Source organism: Physeter macrocephalus, chromosome 2 (genome assembly GCF_002837175.3).
Source record: "Physeter macrocephalus isolate SW-GA chromosome 2, ASM283717v5, whole genome shotgun sequence".
In the NCBI taxonomy this organism is placed as follows: Eukaryota; Metazoa; Chordata; class Mammalia; order Artiodactyla; family Physeteridae; genus Physeter; species Physeter macrocephalus.
The window spans coordinates 11,331,283-11,350,054 of record NC_041215.1 but is presented as its reverse complement, the minus strand read 5'-3'; the positions used below and the strand labels follow the sequence as shown (position 1 = coordinate 11,350,054).

At 56.0% G+C, this 18,772-nt stretch overlaps 1 protein-coding gene across 1 annotated transcript in view; it reads right to left on the bottom strand.

Moving 5' to 3' along the window:
* The window catches only part of WNT3A (Wnt family member 3A), a 47,460-nt gene extending 29,097 nt beyond the window's left edge, over nt 1-18,363 (bottom strand). The window contains exon 1 of the mRNA XM_007113910.2: nt 18,293-18,363. Coding sequence (XP_007113972.1) covers nt 18,293-18,363 — 71 coding nt within the window. The remainder of the gene's footprint in view (nt 1-18,292) is intronic.
* Nucleotides 18,364-18,772: the final 409 nt, after the last annotated feature.

Genomic DNA, 18,772 nt, shown 5'->3' with positions numbered 1-18,772 from the left:
TCCAGGGCAAGGTGTGCTTCTACCATGCAGGAAGCCTGTCCCTATCCTGTACCCGAGACTTAGCACAAAACATCATGATGTGCACATGGATCGACAGAAAGTAAATCAAGGAAGTGATGGAGGCCTGCCTACTTCTCTGCACAACTGCAGGTGTCCCCCGTTCTGTTGGGGTGGAGACAGTAGCACCCTGAAACTGTTCAGGAACGCAGAGGACGGAACTCGAGGATACAGTGTGATGCTGGGTCAGCACAGAGAGGAGCTGCTGGGTCTACGGTAGGAGGGAGGAGGACCACTTCTGGAGCAGCGGTGAGACGGGGTACGGCAGTGGCTAAATCATATGGTTGAAAATCACTGCTGAACTCATACCGACCATGCCAGCTGGCTTTTGGCTATTTACCCAACAGATATAAAAGCATATGTCCACAATAAGATGTGCTCAAGAATATTCACAGGGCTGTGATCATCAGAGAAAAACTTGGAAACCACCCAAGTATGCATCCATAGAAGCGTGGATGAACAGACAGTGTTTACTCTTGCAGTGGAATTCTCCTTGGAAACAGAGAGGAGCGGACTACTGATGCAAAGGGCAGGGATATCCCTGGCAGGGCGCTGAAGAGAGGTCTGACACAGCGTGGGTGACCACGATTCCTCTGATGGAGACCAAGGCCAGGCAACACTGCGGGTGGGGACAGAAATCAGGGTAGTTTTCTCATTCATAGGGAGTACTGGCCTGACCTGAAGGCAGCATGCATGAGAGAATGTTTCTCAGTCTGTGCTTTGCAAAATTGTTCCCACTCACCACACATGCCTATGTAATTTAAATTAAGCAAAATGACAATAAATGAGAGAAAATTTTGGTTTCTCGGTCACACCAGCTACACATGGCCTGTGGCTACCACAATGGATGGTTAGATATTTCAGTCACTGTGGAAAGTTCTACTGGACCATACTGGTCTAGGGTGAAGGAAGCGCTCTGTGTTTGATGGAGGTGTTGGTTACACATGTGTTTATGTGTCAAAACTGATGGAAATGTGGTCATTTTACTATATGTGATTACACCTTGATTTAAGAGGAAGAACCACCAGGTCCTTTTGGGGCAGAGGGGAAAGAGCTTCTTCAATCCCATGGTGACATGTTGTTATATCTGCCCATCCTGACGGATGACCCACAGTCCTGTCACCTGTGGATGCATCTGTCTTTGTAGTGGGGTGATGGGCTCTTGCTGGCAGAGCTCTGCTTGATTCCTCTGCGTCTCAGTGCTTCCTTCACCCCTGGGTGGATGTCCCATGTGAATGACTGTGCGGCCAGTGCTACTCTTCAGGGCCGGCTGTGGAAGCCTGCCCCCCATCAACCGCTGCTATCACAAAGGCTCTTCAGCTCTCGGAAGGGGCTAGGAAGACCCGTAGGGTGGTAGAAGACCAAAGCATGGGAGGCCCCACGGATCTAGAAGGACGACTGGGAGTGGGGTGGTTCCAGGGAAACAGCATTCTGCGCCTTCTTACCTAGTCCCCAGAGATCTGTGGACTCTCTTGGCACAGAGAGGTGCAGATGCTGCCCATATGCTCACCCAGGCCTTTGGCCTCTGCGCTCTCTCCTCCTCCTCAGGGAGCCGTGTCTCCTCCTCCCTCTGGGTTGTCTGGTGTGGTGTGTCCCAGTCCCAGAGTGGCCCCTCTGCCTGGCAGGACGGTCCCTGCTTATCTGGTAGCTTTCTCTGGTGGGATCCAGGTGGAAATGTCTGTTTCCCCTTCCTTTGTTTGGTGGGGAAACCAAGGCAATGGCACCTTTATAAATGTTTCAGCTGCCCCCCCGTGAGAGGTTCCTCTTGTTTGGCACCTCCTCTCCCCTGGGAGGGCTAAGCACCCCTGAGAAGGTGGGACAAAGGTTTCTGTGTCCCTCAGCAGGCCACACACCTGCACTATGATCCTGACTTTCAGTAAGTCCTACTCTGAGTCTAACCCAGTTCCATTCAGCTGTGGTGAGAATGGTAGGAAACAGAACCACTGTCTCTCAGAGAAACAAACCTACTCTCCGGAAATACACATCATATCCTAACAGGCTTTCCTCTTCGTCTTCAAAATCTTCAGAGGCTGCCTTGCCTTAATGCACAAAACCCACGCCCTTCAGTACCTGGAGATGCCTCACTGGATGACCCAGAGAGAACATTTCCTCACTGCACAGTCCTGTTAGAATCTGGACCTGTCCAGCTCACTCCTCTCACACCCTGCTCCTGTCACACCAGCCTCCCCGCACACTTCCTGTCTCCACCCATCTCTCAGCTGACGTGGGGCTTCGTCCCATGCATCTCCATGGCCACACGGAGTCCCTGGTACCCCCCACAGTCCCCCCTGCCCTTCTGTGTGAGAGCCACCCACTACGCCTTGCCTCGCAGCATTTATGTAGCTCTGTATTCAGTCAGCTGGTTGGGGGAGGGCAACTTCTCCTTGAAGTCCTGAACACAGGGTTTCCACGTACGGTATCCTCTCATCCCGTGCCCTCCTGCCCGCCATTTCTGGGCAACCATGCAGCCCTCGTCCTCTGCTTGCTCTCCCTTCCTGATCAAGTGCATCTCTCAAGAATTAAAACCTGTCTTTCCCCAGGGACTGTCCATGACACCTTGCAGTCAGGTGTTCAAGTGGAGCTGAGCCTTCTTCTAATGGGTGGCCAGCCCTAGAGTCCCCGTTTCTGGGGAAGGCCCGAAGCCTCCAGACCAGAGTCCTGGCCTCCTGGGTCCCTCCCACATCCATGCTCCAATATCTGACCCCCCTCCCTGGGCACACTCCCCATCCTGTCCATCCTCATGACTTGATGAGCCAAAAACCAGCCATGACCTCATGCCAGATATCATGGATGTCCCCATGCTGCTGCCTGAGTCTGTATTCCCGAGTGGCATTCAACTGTGGGGCTGGCTCATTCCCTTGTTTGTTCCTTCACTACCTGCAGAGCCTATTGGGTGCTGGGTGCCCGGCCAGGCCTGACCCTCCCCAGCTCTCTCTCACACCCACCCCACAGTCTGGGACCCCAAGGTTTTCAGAAAGGCCAGCCCTCTGCTTTCACCCAGCTGTGAAGTCTTTCCTCTCTAGGAAGTAGTTTGTGATCTGAGCCTCGCTCTCCTGCACCCTGTCCTGCACAGACGGCTCTGAGTGGAGACCACAGGGGCTGCTCTGCTGCTTCTCCGGGACCCCTGGGCTGGCCTAGGTGCTTAGCTTCCGGATGGACCAGCACAGGCTGAATGCACGGATGGGAGGATGGGAGGGAAGCTGGCCCTTGGACTGAGAGGTGGCATGCAGGCCAAGGTCAGCAGTCTGCTCTTGGAGGCACCCAGAGGACAGGGTGAGGATTTCAGGGTGGAGAAGATGGGCCAGCTCTGCCCACTCCCGGCTGAGGTCAGATGTCCAGGACGGGTTGGTGGTGGGCGGCGGGGGAGGAAGGCCGTGTCTCACTTGTGTGCCTGCTGCCACTCTCAGCCCCGGCTTTCGTGGAGAACCTCCCACCTGTAAATCAGAGGGCAAAACTCCCCGGGCCCCAGTCCTCCTTCAGAACATCATCACCTCCACTTCCTACCCAACTTACTCCAGCCAGTTTCTACACCCCTCCACCCACTGAGACATCCCATCTCGGCCCCAGTGACCTGCCTATATCGGCACAGGTGGCTGGCCTCCGACTGCCCTTGGCTGAGGTCGGCTATCTGTTTCCACCATGTGGGACCCCTCACAGTGACCCTGAATCTCCCCGCCTCCCACCTTTGCCCAGCATTAGTCCCCCACTCCACTCGGCATTAACAGGATGTAACCTGGAACTGGCAGCACAAGAGTTTGGGATGACATCTTCTGTAAAGAGTGGAGAGGCTCATGGGGAAGGGTCATGGGAGCTGAGTAGCCTTGTGAAGACAGCAGGTAGAACACAGGGCAGGAGCTGGATTGGGGGAGAATCAGGACTCTGGCTCAGGATCCTTCAGCAGCTTCTATGGCACCTCCCATAGCTCAGAGTCCATCTCTGGCCAGCCTGGTTGGTCACTCACCAGGTTCCTTCTGCCTCAGGCCAAGAAAGGGCTGCTGTGGCCAGTCCTGGAGGCCTCGACGGAGTGCCAGGCCAGAGACGTGACTGTGGGGGCCAGGCTAGTGGTTTTCGATCTATGTTCCCTGGAGCACACAGGAGCCCCAGCAGAGGTGCCTCAGAGGCTGGCAGGTGAGGTGGGGCTGGGACCAACTGTCCCAGTTTGCCTGGGACTAAGCGTTTCCATTTGGAAGCAGGGATGAGCTGTCACTCCAGGCGAGGCTGCCCTGACAGGCTGGGGCTCTTCCACTCCGTGAGCCAGGGTACTTCACATCTATCTGTGCCACATTTTGATGCTCCACATGGGATGTGATTTGTAAACAAATGTTGAACTCTAGTTAACGATGAGCCAGCCAAAGTGTTCAGGGAAAGAGTGGATTGAGGGCACATAAAACATGAGATGAATAGGTGGGTGGATAGAGGAATGCTTAGGTATGGAATACACTGGGTCAGGTAAAATGTGAGTTGTGGGTACATAGATGTTCTCTGTCGACGTCCTGCATCTTTTCTGGATGTTTGAACATTTCCTGATGGAACATTAGGGTAAGGTTTGACCTTCATGGCTCTGGTCATGGAGCCTTTCTGAAGGGGCTGGCTTCTGAGGTTTATGGGGTTCTCTCCTTCTTCTCTTCTGTTGCCGGCAGCCTGGCTCGAACTGGAGAAGGGACGAAGAGGGTCCGTCAGAAGGCAAATCCACTCAGTTGATTTCTTTTTACTGGCTGAATGTACTCGGAGACTCAGAACAAGTGGAAAAAGAAGGGGTCACTTCATTCAGACAGAAAGAGAAAGAAGACTCAGTCTCTCTCGGTCCTCACCAGTCCCAAGGTGCTGGTCCCCCTGCCAGACGCCAGAGGCCAGGACCCATTCTGAGTGGGGGTTGAGTTGCCCATCCCCAGAACCCCACCACCACCCACAGAAAGCATGGAGCCTGCCCCCACCTCGGCCCCTCCCCACCTCCCTTCGCGCCGCCGCGCCGCAGCTCCAGGGAAAGCAGAGTGGGACTCCCAAGTTCACAGCTTCTCCCCAGGCTCATTCCAAGGTTGGGGTGCTGAGTCAGCTCCCCTACCCCTGTCTCCTCCCGGACCTCATCCCAGTCAGGCCCCGTGTGACCACCTCCGCGAGCAAGGCCAGAGTACTGGCAGCCGGCTCCCAGCCCAGATGCCACTCCAGCTGTTCTGGCCTCCACCAAGCCTGACTGCGTCCCTCTCCCACCCCCTCTGGACCTGATGGCCCCTTTAGTTCCTTGAATTATTTCCAGAAAGTTTCCTCTGTTCCAGAGCTGGGCAACCAAGAGGATCCGGGTGATGCCGACCCTGCCCAAGGAGGGCAGAACGTTGGGGGTGTCCTGTCAGACACAGGAGGGCCCAGTGTGTGGGAGAAAGTGGGCAGGGAAGGGTCAAGGGGGCCCAACTCAGGTCACTGAATCTTGCTGGGCCTTGAAGGATAAATTGGTTCCTAAAAAGTTCATATTAAAGTTCCAAATTGTGTTCACTAACCTTATTGTGGTAATCATTTTGCAATATATATACATCACTATGACATGTAAATACATCAAATAATTACGTCGTACACCTTAACCTTACACAGTGTTATATGTCAATTATATCTCCATAAAGCTGGAAAAAATTCCAAACTGGACATATGTTATCTCCTTACCACCCCCAGGATTCAAATTTCTAATCTGAGAAGAAGGTAGTTGCCCCCAGTCAATTAATACTTGGAAAACCAAGATTTGTAACTCCTTCCTCCTGTGCCCTTCCAGGAGGAAGTGGAGGGTACACTGGCCTGGGGCTGGGGGCTGGACAGGATGGTGGGGAGCAGACCCCAGGGATAACCACATACTGTCCTGTCTAAGGGTCTGGCCAGGGACCAGAGACAGCTTAGTGGGAGAGGAATGCTGTAAACTGAAAAGTGCTGCAACTACAGGGCACCACCATCTTGGTGTTCTATGCCTCCCCAAGTTCTCAGAGCGCATAAAATGCAATGACACCAAATGCGACCTGGGCTCCCGAGTCAGATCCTGGAACAGAGAAAGGGCATCCATGGAGAGACTGGTGAAGTCAGCCTGTGTTTGGCTGTGCACTAGCGTGGTCTCCATCCTGATAATTATATAAGATGTGACCACAAGGGCAAGTGGGTTTGGCCAGAACAAACTCTGCACTATAGTCAAGTCATCATCCCAGACCAAGTGGAGAAGAAAGAAACAGCTACAGGAAAACAAGCAGACTGACATAGGGTTACAACAGGGAACAAGCTTGTGATTCAGGGCTGTGTGTTTCTTTACTGAGCCTACATGATGGGCTGAGAGCTCAATGGCATTTTGTAATCTCTGAACAAACTGTCACCTGAGACGAAAGTACCTGCTTTCTCCTGGTGATAGCATCTGAGAAGCCACAAATACTGCTGCAGTTTGTCACCTCCATTCATAATTGAAGGTGAGTTCAACTGCTGTTAGTGGTGGGTACAAATAAAGATGTCATTTTCTTGTCCCAGGGGCCTGGCATCCAGAGGGGGACATCTAAGGAGCATTTGGAAGGGGACATGTAGTTTGGGGGGATGGGACAGAGGGCGGCTATGCACCCCTGGAAGGAGGTGGCTGCTCTCCTGCTCTCCCACCCACCAAGCCCAGATTCTGATGTGGCATCAAGAGTGCCCACCTTCCTGTCCAGAACTCTTAATATAGACAGATCACACTTGCTATGTCTGCAGGACCTGCAGTGGACAGCAGACATAAATCAGGGCCACCAAGCTGAGTTAATCTATCCACATGCATGCTTTCAAAGCAGAGCCTCCAGCTGGTAGCAGAAGCTGGAGACATCAGCAGCGTCTGAAGCTGGTGCTGGCTCTGAGATGAAGGGGCTGCGTTCTAGGACCAGAAAGTGGCCTCGAGGAGCTGAGAACCACCCTTGGCAGATAGCTGCAAGTACATGGGGACTGCAAGGACCAGAATTTGACAGCTGGGTGAGGTTGGGAGTACATTCTTCCCCAGACTGGTCAACACTTTGATTTTGGCCTCTAGGGACCCTGAACAGGGAACCCAGACAAGCTGCGCAGACTTCCGACCTGCAGAGCTGTGAACTCTGTGAATGCACAGGTAATGTTTGAAGCCATAACTCTGGTCATTTGTCATGCAGCGAAGACTGAATATTCCCCATCTCCCTCCTCTGCTCATGCTGGCTCTTTTCTCTCACCCTCCAAGCTGCTCAGGCCAGAGGAACTGAACCTCGCAAGGAGGTGGCCCCTCCATGTGTAGCCCAAGGGTCTGCCACCTTCAAGGGCTGGTTACTGCAGCCTTTAGACAGCTCTTCCCTCCCTCCCCCTCCTCTGCTTGTGTCCCCAGCACCACCCCTCCTCAGGGACCAGTGCCTCTCTCTTGGAGGCTGGTTACTTCCTCCTTCAAAGCCCCTGGCATCACTTCTGCCACCACCTGCCATTAGCCACTGCCTAGCTACTTAACTGGCCTACCTGCTCCATCACCATCACCTGTGTGGTCCTGGCTCTGGCCCTTCCCACTATATGACTCTCTCCAACCTACACAACCTGGTAGGTGGAACCCCGGGGAATCTCTTGGACCAAAAAGCTGGGGCTAGAGGAAGACACCTGACCAACGTCAACGAGTTAACATGGCAGGATGGGGTTTTGGCAGGTTGGCTTCCCAAGGCTCCCCCTTTCTGATATGCTATTATGCTCTTAAAATGTATTAAATACCAGTACATACAAGACAACATTTATGGACAATTATCTTGGTCAGTGTGGGCCACCACAGCAAAGAGTACAGATAGGATGGCTGAAACAACACACATTCATTTCTCACGGCCCTGGAGGCTGGAAGTCTGAGATGCGGGTGCAGGCATGGTGGGGTTCTGGCAAAGGGTTCCTGGTTCACAGATGGCCCCCTTCTCGCTGTGTCCTCACATGGCAGAGAACTCTAATGTTTTCTCCTCTTCTTTTAAGGACACCATTTCCATCATGGGGGCTCCACCTTCATGACCTCATCTAACCCTAATCCCCTCCCAAAGGCCCCACCTCCTAACACCATCACACTGGGTGTCAGGGGTTCAACATATAAATCTGGGGGAACATGAACATGCAATCCATGACAGAGAGTAAGATAAACATCATATTAATAAACAAATCCCACACAGACACCACTAAACCCAAAGGCACAGAACACTATTGGTCTCCCTGATCCAATATGACCCTGTTTCCAACACAGAACTATCATTGAAGGGCGATGTGTGTGGTGGCCCCAATCTGTCCCCTGGCTGGTCAACTTTGCCTGTTGCTTTGGGCCCTTTGCACCTTGGTTTCCCCAGCTATCATGCCAGGTCGCTGGGTGAGAGGTGGGTCCTATTAAGGTGGCCCCTGGGCAGGCAACAGGTGCACCACAGAACCTGTCAGAAATGCAAGTTCCAAGGCGGTGCCCCCCCAGACCTGCTGAACCAGAAACTCGGGGCTAGTGCCCTGTTTTGACAGGCCCTTCAGGGGGTTCTGATGCTTGCTGGTGTTTGAAAACCACCAATTCTGGGATCACTGAAGGTAAGCCCAGCTTTGAGTCCTGGGACTTCGAGTCCAGGGAGCCTCCCAAGGCTTCAAGTCCAAACCCTTTGGTCTGGCAGTCAAGGTTTTCCTTTGGTTTCTGCTTCTGAATCCCAAGGCTTCCAGAAACTTCCAGTGCTGCTCTTTGAGAACACGAGGTCCGTTATAGAGGCAGGGGACAACGTGCTCAGCCAGGCTCAGGAGTGGGGCCAGGACGTGAGCCCCCGCCCTCCACAGCCCCATCTGTCTGCATGGGGCTGGCCACTTGCTTCCCTCCAGCCCAGTGTCCCAGAGCCAGCAATAAGCAGGGGCCGGACCCCACGTCTCTCTTCCGGAGGAGGTGAAGATCCTAAAAAGAGCAAGGTGGTGACAGACGAAGGAAGCAGCAATAGTGAACATTCCAGAAGTGTGGTGGTGGCAAGGGGGATGTTGAGGCAGGGCACGGACCGCCCGTTTCCAAACCCTGAGGAGGCAAACTCATGGTCTTCTGTCCAGTGTTGCTGAGAGGGGTTCTCTGGAGGGGTAACAAGCGTGGACCAGGCCTCATTAACCTCCCAGGAACCCACTCTGAGCTCTCACCTGGGTGTCTGGGGCTTCAGGTTAATTTTCCAATCTCCCCCTCAGCCTCTCACATGCTTGACAGGTGTGCAAACCGGGGACCAGATGGAGATGGAAGGGGCTTGACTTAGGGCCACTCACAGGAGGGATGGTGGTGTTCAGGTGAGTGCTGGGGGTGGGAACCCCATAATCAGTCACCCCTCCTTTACCCTCGGGCCCATGTATTGGGTCACCGTGAGGTTCTGACCCTGCCTCGGGATCACCATGCATCTCCTCCTCCTCACGGCCATAGCCAATGCAGGATGTTCTAGCCAACAATGACCTCAGGGGTCACTGGCCCTGCCCTAATGGGCAAAAGCTGTGTCCTGTGGCCTCAGGGAAAGCCAGGCAGGACGGGGGTGTGCTGCCATTCCCTTGGGGCGGTGGTCCTGGGGGCCCTGCACGGCCTGCAGGCAGAGCCCAAGAGGCCAGCCTGCCCTCACTGCACCCATTTCCTTCACCCTGCACTTGGCCACCACAATCCACCCTACGAGGAATTTGTTCCATTTCCCTTGTCGCTGCCAACCTTGAAGTGCAGGATGGCAATCCAGGAAACACCCACACCCCCACCTTCAGCCGCCCCCTGGCTGGGAGCTAGAATTTTAAATGCTCAACTGGATGTCACATCCGATGTCCCGAAGGTCCCTAAAAACCAGATTGTCCCAAACTGAATGCACCCTTCCCTGTGCAGATATGGGAGGATCCCCCCTCTGAGTCCTGAGCCTTTACCCCAAATTCCAACTCTGGAGAGATCCTCCTTGCAGGGCCATCCATACAGCAGAAAGGGCCAATGGTCAGGCAAGCAGATTACAGCACGCTCACACCACAGGCCTGAGTAACTGCTAGCACCATCGCTGAGAAGGTCCCACAAATGCAAAATCTTTAATGGGAGATGGTACGCCTTAAATAACAGACCACAATCTTCTCTGCACACTGTTATTATGATCATGAAAAATGTGTGAATGCAATAAGAACCTAAAGTGAGGAAAATGCCTGTATTAAGTTGGTAAGATGACGAACTTTTTTTTTTCCAGGTTTTTGTGAATGCTATTGTTGGTTAATTTTTTTAGTAATAATTTTTTTCTGGGTGGGGGTATCATTTTCAACCCAAAGCAACCACGTGTGCAGTTTGCAAAGTGGCTCCTAGACTCCGGTTCCAGCCTGTGGCTGGGGCCACGTGAGCCACGCCTGCCTCCTGAAAGCACTAAAGGTTTTTCTCCCTCCTCCCTCGTTCGCTCCGGTTGAGGACTGCACTGTTGCACTGTTGAAAGGCCAGGAGCCTTGCCAGACAGTCTTACTCAAGACAGAGCAAAGGCGCTGGCTGTGACATGCAGGCGAAGGAGGCCACTCGGGACCCAGCCTGGGCCAGCTTTGCCCCAACCTGAGCTGATGGCCTTCACTCAAGCGGATTTTACTGTAAATGTGCCGCGAAACCAGAGGACAGAAGCCTCTTCTTGTGGACAGAGGCTGGGGCAAAGGCAGGACTTGGAGCAGGCCCCCTCTCTACCCGCCCCTGCCTGGCTCCTCTGGGGGTGGATCCTCAATCAGAGAGGCTAAGTGCCTGTGCACCGTTACCTGGCAGATCTTAATGGAGTCATAGGCTCTTAGTTTTCTTGAGTCCTGGTTTGATTTCTTTTTGCAAGACCAGCAAACACAGGGTACCTGTGCACTGTGGGCACAGCTCTGCCCTTGCCTATGGCTGTGCGCATTTTGGAGGGAGAGCTGGGACTTCACAGCAATTCTCAAAGAGAGAGGGGTTCTGGGGAGAGGACAGCTTGGCTGGGCCTGGAGGGCAGGATGTGGTCATCAGCTGTGTTCTTCACTGAGTTAACTGTTTTTGCCCTTCCTTCCTGGGCCTCAGTTTCTCCGTGTGTCCAAGGAGGTGGTGGACCACCTTCTATCAGAGGCTCCTGGAGGGGAAGTGAGCAATGGGCATGGCAGGTTCATTCACACCTTGGCGGGGCCGGGGCACATTCTGTCCACACGTCATCCGGGGCCCCCTCTCCAGGAAGTGCTCTGTGCTCCCAGCCCTGCTAGCCGCCCTCTCTGGACCCTGCTGAAGCTTGCCACTCCTCACGCACAACCTCCCATGTCTGGGCCATGAGGGGCTACTCCCAGAGAGCAAGCCCACATCTTCTCTTGTCCTTCGAAGGCACAGATCTCTGTTCAGTCCCAATCTGGGGGCCCCTGTTCTGCACTCTGCCTGCAGGGCCTCTGCTGAGGAGGACCCTGGTTGGTCTCATGGGTCTTCCCCTTGGTGACACATGAGGATTCCAGAGTGCCTGTCCTGTCCCAAATTGCTGTTTTCTAAGGTCAGGGCCTCTCCACAGCTGGACCAGGTTGCTGTCCTGAGACCAGAGGCCTTGAGTGTGGGGCTGGTTACCCTGTGGGTTGATGGCTACCCAGCTTGATGGGTAGGCTCTGTCCTTTCTGGATGGAGCTGTCCAGGAGGCTCACAGGACCCAGACGCCCCCAAGGGTGCTCACCTGCCCCAAAGCCCTCCAGGTTCTGCCTTCTTTTTCTACCCACTATGGCGTCTCCGAGAAAAGCCCACATGCCTCCATGCTCTCTCTCTCTCCTGCCTGGAAGACCCCTCCCCAGGAGCTGGAGCACCTTTGGCGATGGGAGGGCCCATGGGGAGGGGTCCCAAGACCTGGGTCCCTGGTGCTGGGGGCCACCTCTTCCCAGCCTCTGGGCTGCATGGCCCTGCCTGCAGCCCTCCCAGCACCCCCTCCTGCCCCAGCGGGCCGAGCCGGGATTACTGACACATACTTTGCGCAAGTCCCAGCAGGCGGGCAGAGGCTCCTGTGCCCGCGGCCATGCATTTGCCCGCTTCCCTGGGCGGCAGCGGCACGTTTTGTCGGGGATGGAATGTGGAAGCACCAAAGTGTAAGACACCTCCAGGGTGTCACCTGGAGAGGCTGGGAGGGAGACCGAGGCAGAGCTGCTCTGGTGCATGGTGGGGACCCAGCCCCAGAGCCGGGGCTCAGTCAGGGGGATTGTAAAAACAGTCAGCTGTGCCCTTATGTCCCCAAGCACAGGCCACCTGATAGTTTCTGGTTTTCACAGGAAAGATTCCATCCGTTCATTCCTTCATTCATTTGTTCAACCAAATCTTATCTAGGAGCTACAAGGGGTGAAGGGTCAAGAGGGGAGGAAGGAGAACAAATACCCCATGGGATTTCACAGCCTGGTGATATAGGTGCCGTCCTTGTGACAATTCTACAAAGGGAAGGACAGGTTCCCCTGGGATCAGGCAGCCTGGCCGGAGTCAGAGCCTTATTCTCCATCTCTTCATGTCACCTCACAGCATCCAGCCCAGCCAGGTGAGAAGTGAGGAGGCGGGTACAGTCAGATCAAGGACCAGCTGAGCGAGGCTAGGGGGAAGTGGGATGTGATGCAGGTGCACTAGGTGGGGAGGGCATGCTGCTGGGGGGTGGCGGGTAAAGGCATGCCAGGATGGGGTCATCGATTGCTGTGAAACTGTGAATCAAACTACCCCAACTGTGCCTGGTGGAGTCTAGGCGACTTACCAGGAAGACTATTAGCTGCAGTGCTGACCATGGTGGGGGTGGGGGGAGGATGTGGGCCTTGTAAACCTCGGATTCTCAGCCGCTGACGTGTCCGTGGGAACCCTCCACCCAAAGCAGGCTGCTCCTTCCTCAGCCTCTGTTTCTACCCCTCCAGGGATGGGCAGCTCACCACCACCACTCTCAGACCCAGGAAGCCTTTCCTATACTGAGCCAAAATCTGCCTCTTGGTCACCTGTAGCCTCTGCTGCCAGCCTTCGCTGGAGCCACACAGAAGTCCAGTCCTCCTTCCCCAAGAGCCTCTCACACACAGAACAGCAGTGTGGGGGGGGGGGGTCTTCCCCTGACACTTCTCAACAATGGGTGGCTCCAGTCCTTCAACTACACTTAAAAGGGGCAAATACAAACTCTGGCATTTGGTTCCAAAACGCAAATGGCAAGTGCTGGGTGGCAAAGCCTTGAGGGGATGTGGTCCACATGGATGATCCCGGACTTGGGCATAGCAGGGGTTGCCTACCGTGGGGGGCTTTGGCTTCTCAAACTAGCTAGAGAACTTGGTTTGGGGTTTTTTTAAATTTTCTAACCCATTCTTATAGATTGTATTAAAATCCTGCACAAAATAATACATAATACATTTTAAAAACCGCCATGACGGTTCCCAAACACCTATTTTCAACTTCTGTTCTTGTTTCTTCATAGACAACCATTCATGGAGGGGCTCTGGTCTGTGGACTACATTTTGAGTATAACTCATACTTTCACGGACAGGTGGTACATCCAAGCCCTGCTTTCCCTGTCCTGGGCCACACCTGCAGGACGGTGGCAGAGCCCCTCTGGAACAAGGCAATTCCTATTCCTGCAGGCTGGAGATTTGTAATTGGGACTCACCGTGGAAAGTGTGGTTTTACAACCCCTCCAGACTGTATTCCTCCTCAACTGTATTTATTCACCCTCTTCCCTGTCACAAAGAATTCCAGCAGGCTTGTGCAAATAAAACAAAATCATTTTTTTGAAAAATGACAAGAAGCCCAGTAAAATGCAGGGTTAGCCAGCTTGGGAGAAGCTGCCGCACCTGAGCCCCAGACAGAGTCCCAAGTGTTTAGGTGGCCAAGTCAGAGAGAGCTGGATGTGAGAGGAGAGTGATGCTTTTGTGCTCTGGAAGGAGTGTGTGCCGTGGTGGGCTGTCAAGGAATCAAGATGATGGGTATTGAACTTGGTGGTACAAAACAAGTTTTCTGACCACACATATTTTACCTATGGTTGTTTCTAACATTGCTCCTCAAGAAAAGGATGTGCATTGGTGCTTCTGTGGAGGAACATCGTTCCCAGCACCCTGAGATCCTACAAGGCTGGGGGTGTCGAACCGGTGTCTGGATTTCTCTAGTTTCATAGGCTAGCCACTACCATCACCAGCCTCAGAGCTGCAGAGAGAGGCAGAGAGAGATAGAGACAGAGACACAGAGAGACAGAGGCAGAGATAGAGAGGGATAAATACAGAGAGACAGGGACAGACAGACACACAGAGAGACAGAGAGATAGACAGAGACAGAGAGGTAGAGAGACACAGAGAGAGAGAGAGAGAGACATAGAGAGGGACAGACAAACAGGGCAGAGGGAGAAGGAAGGACTGGAGGGAGGGACAGGGCTGCCCTGGGGAGGGGCTCGCAGTGGTGCAGGCTCACAGAGGCAGGGCAGCTCAGGGAGTTTTGCTTGCTTGGGCCCTGCCTGCCTGAGAAGCCTCAGAGCCTGGCTCAGCCCTACCAGGTCCCGTGTCATCCGACGCAGGCAACCTCTCACCTTGTGTGGCTGCTCTTCCCTTCCTCCTCCTCCTCCTCCTCAGCCCCCACCTCACCCACCCTTTGAGGCTGTGGGACCTGGGCAGTGCCTCCAGAGCCCTTGTTCACTCTCCCTGAACTCCACGTGCACCTTCACCCCCAAATAGTGGGTCCCACTGAGGGAAGCCTATATCCCACCCGGGACTGAGAAGACCCCTGGGCCTGAAGAACCGGTGGGGCTGGCGCCAGGGAAGGCTGTGCAGAGAGGAGGTTCTAGAAGGTGGGGGGCAGGTGACAGCTGAGCTGGCCTTCCTTGGGGTCTGGACACATTCTCAGAGCGGGGTGTCTGCGTGCACATGAGTGTGGGGTGCCGGGGGCTAGTGAGGAGGGTGAAGAGGCAGTGAAAGAGGGGAGAACCAGAGAATGCTGCACTGGGAGCATGTCTCAGGCTACTGAGCTGGCCCAGGGGTGGGAGAAGACGGGACGTGAACATGGGAACTTCCCGGGCCAGCTGGGGTGATGTTCATTCCAGGTGCCACTCAGTGCTGGGGAGCCCTAGGTCCAGCAGAAACTGGTGAGGAGCTGGGTGGCAGGAAGGGGGTCCCGATAGGGAAAGGGGGGCCGGGCTCTCTGGGCAGGTAAAAGCACTGCTGCTGGAGCTCTGGGAGAAGTGAGGGGATGGGGTTAGAGTGGAGGGTGGGAAGGCAGTGAGAACAGAGGCAGAAGATGGTGGGAATGGAGCACTGCAACCTGGTGGGGGAAATGAAGGGGCCTGGCCCCATGGTGACGGGGCAGGGGAGAAAACAGGCTGACCTCCAGGGCCCTGGCTAGGCCACAGGGGGATCGCAAGATGCCATCAGCCCAGACACGGGAAGTAGGAGGTAGGTGCCCAAAGCACATCATGGAGCACAGGTGCACACTGGGTATTGTTCTTCAAGGGTTCCACGTGTTCCCCTTGACCATGAGGCCTGTTCTGTGTTCACATGGATCCTTCTGATCAATTCTAATTAAACAAGAATTCAGTCTGGACACGGGGAGTGAGTGGGAGGGGGCTAGGGCCTCCCCGTAGGTTTGCAGTACATGGCCCTGTGAGGAGCTGGCGTCTGGCCATGCTATGCCTCTGGGGTCACGTGCCCAGGCCTCTGTCCTGTCACCTCCCAGGTGTCTTCTCTGGATCCCACCCCCCACCCCGTTGTCTGTCACACAAGGAGCACAGACCTCTTGGAGGTCTCTGTAGCTTTCAACATTCTGGTCTTAGGGCTGTCCCCCTGTGCCTCTGTTGGGACCTGCCTTTGGACCTTGAGCATCTAGGGTGAAGGACACTTCCCAGACGGTCCTGGGGAGGCAGTTGGCTCTTTAAATTCCCACAGGATGCAGCACCACCTCCTCCTCTCCTTCCACCCTCCCACCAAGACCACACAAACTTCAAAGCCTAATTACTCCCAATTTGGGCTGTTTCCTTGTTTCTCCAGGTGAGGAAGTCCCTGTCACTTTCACTTTCATATGCGAGGAGCTGGGGGTGGGGTGGAGAGAAGTGATGAGAACAGTGGCTTTATTTTGGGGAGGGAAGGTGAAACAGAATACCAATTAGGGAGGCTGAGTGTGAAGGTGAGAAGTTATAAAGAGAGGGTCTCCCTCCAAGGCCTCACTTGGGGAAGGGAGGGAAGCGGGAGAGGGGGAGGCCAGAGAAAGAAGGAGCCACCTGTGGGAAACTCCATCAGGTAGGGTATGAAGATAGAAAGCCTTCCGCCTGCTGTGAAACTCCATTTCTTTCTCTGTGAGCCCTCCTTTTCATTATGCTCACGTTCACTGTGGAGACACCACGTCCTTCCTGTGTCCAGCTGGCCTGGGGGCAGAGGGGAGGAGGAGAGGAAACTGCTGGTCCCCAGTAAGCCCTGAGGTTGTGGCCACCGAAGATGCTTCTTCCCAGAAACAAGAGAATCACTGAATGTGAGAATACTATGGAGAGCAAAGTGGGGGGTTCCATGGGGCCGTCTTCCCTCTGGGGCCAAAAGGTTGCTCTAGACTCTTGATTGGGTGGGTCACTGACCGGGAGGCGGTGGGGAGAGGACGCCCCTCCCCACGGATCTGGAGAATGCCGGATGCACCAAGCATGTCCCAGGATCCTTTCAAATGGAACACATACGGCCCAGGTGGAAAGGGTGACATACGTGTGTTGAGGAGAGCAAGGCCAGGGACACTCAGGGCCAAAAGGACAAAGATTCCACCGCGTAGGGTGGCCAGAGGCTGGTGACAGGGCCCTTGTTGATAGAAGAAGCGCAGGGGCGAAGGCGCTTCCACTAGCGCCCAGGAATGCAGCGGCGGCGGCGGGTTCTAATTAGAAGCCTGCGAGGGAGCGGGCGGCCGCGGGGCTCTCTCAGTCGCGCTCCCTTGGTTCCCGGGGCGTCAGTGTCCCCGCATCGGGAGGCCCGCCCGCTGCATCCCGTGCTCCAGAAGACGACCGGGCGCTGCAGGTGCCGCACGGGTGCGGGACGCGCGGGGGTCCCCGAAGCAAGTCCCCGCCGCCCCGCCACCTCTCCCAGGCCCTCGTACCCGCCGGTGCCTCCTTCTTGCCCCGCCCCGTCCCGCCAGGCTGCGCCTGGACCCGCGCCCCACACCTAGGGCGTCCCCGCTCCTGAACAATCTCGAAGAGAAAAATTATTATCGGATTAGATGTACTTCGGCTCACTCAGTCTCCCCCCGCCCCAACTTCCCCTCGGCGTAATTATTATAATTCCAGGCAAGCCGTCGGAGAGAGTTCCTGGCTGTGTGTGTGTGTGTGTGTGTGTGTCTGTGTGTCTGTGTGTGTGTGTGTGTCTGTGTGCGCGCGCGCATGTGTGTGTGAAGGCTTGTCTCCGATCTGGGTCCCCTCCAGCGGCGCGCCCAGGCCGCTCGGCTCCCGCATTCCCCCCAGTTGTGTTCGTCAAATGTTGGGCATCTCAAAGCGCCCCTCCCCTCTCCACTAGGGAGCTGGGGTGGCCCTTGCCTGTGGGAGCTCTCTACCAAATTCGCTTCCCTCCTCCCCTCATGATATGTGCTGTAGACCCTCAGGACCCTTCCCTTGGTTTATCTGCACTTCCATCGCCAGATTTAGGAGGGTCTCACGGGAATGTGTCTTGTCTGGGGTGGAAGACGGAACGCCCCAGCCCTCTCAGATGTGGGTTCGCGGAGCCTCTCACTAAGGAGCCTTCAAACGCGATGCTTTCTCCCTCTTTACCTCTCCAGAAGCCCCTCCTTACCATCGCGGTCGGGACAGCGGCAGGAAGGCGCAGGAGGGCCGGGTGCTGGCCCCAATGCGCCCGCCACTCCCGGCCGGGTCCCCGCAGTCTTTACGTAACTGCGCTGCTCCGAGCTGTTCGGTCTTGTCTCACTGACTTTGTTTTAAGGTGTGTGTGTGTGTGTGTGTGTGTGTGTGTGTGTGTAAGACATGTCCTTAAGGAGTCTCCGGTGGATCTCCCTCTCCCAGCTCGCCCTCCTGGCTTCTCTTGGCTTCTGGCTGCCCGAGCTTTCATGCCATCTGTGCTGTCCCACTTCCTGCCTCTCCCCAGCTCACTGCTCGCCCCGTCCGACGCCGGAGCCCCTCTATGCCCGAGGGATCAATGTCCGCGGAAACTCCGCCACCCGCGTCCCAGCCCCGGCCCGAACAGGTCGAAAGTGGCCGGCAAGGAAAACAAACCACCCTCGGAACAGGAGGGCTGGGTAGAGCGCGGGCTCTGGGCCACCGCGGGGCCCTGCCCGAGGGGACGGCGGCTGGGGGACGCACAGAGGCCGGGGAGAACGTGAGGAAGGCTCACTCACCACCAGATCGGGTAGTTGCCCAGCGCTTGCTTCAGGCCGTAGAGGAATATGAAATATCCGAGCGGGGCCATCGCCGGGCGGGAGATCTCGGAGGGCCAGGAGTCCGCCCCGAGAGCGCGGGCGCCGGAGCGGGCCGGGCCCTGGGAGCTCGCGGGCGGCGGCGCTGGGCCCTCCTGCGGCCGCGGGGTGCGCGGGGTGCGCGGGTGTGCGTGGGTGTGCGCGGGTGCGCGCGGGTGCGCGGGCTCCGAGGGCGGCGCTGCGCCAGGTGGGACGGCGGCCGGGCGGCGGGCCGGGGCCCGGGGCGGCGCGGGACGGCGGGGGCGGGGCAGCGCCGCGGGGGGCGCCCGCCGGGGCCTGGGCCGGGGCGGGGCAGGCAGGGGGCGGGCGGGGCCCTGGGAGCTAGCTCGGTGACGGCTGCAGCGCGGGCCCCTCCCGTGGCCGCGGGGTGCGCGGGGGTGCGCGGGTGCGCCGGCTCCAAGC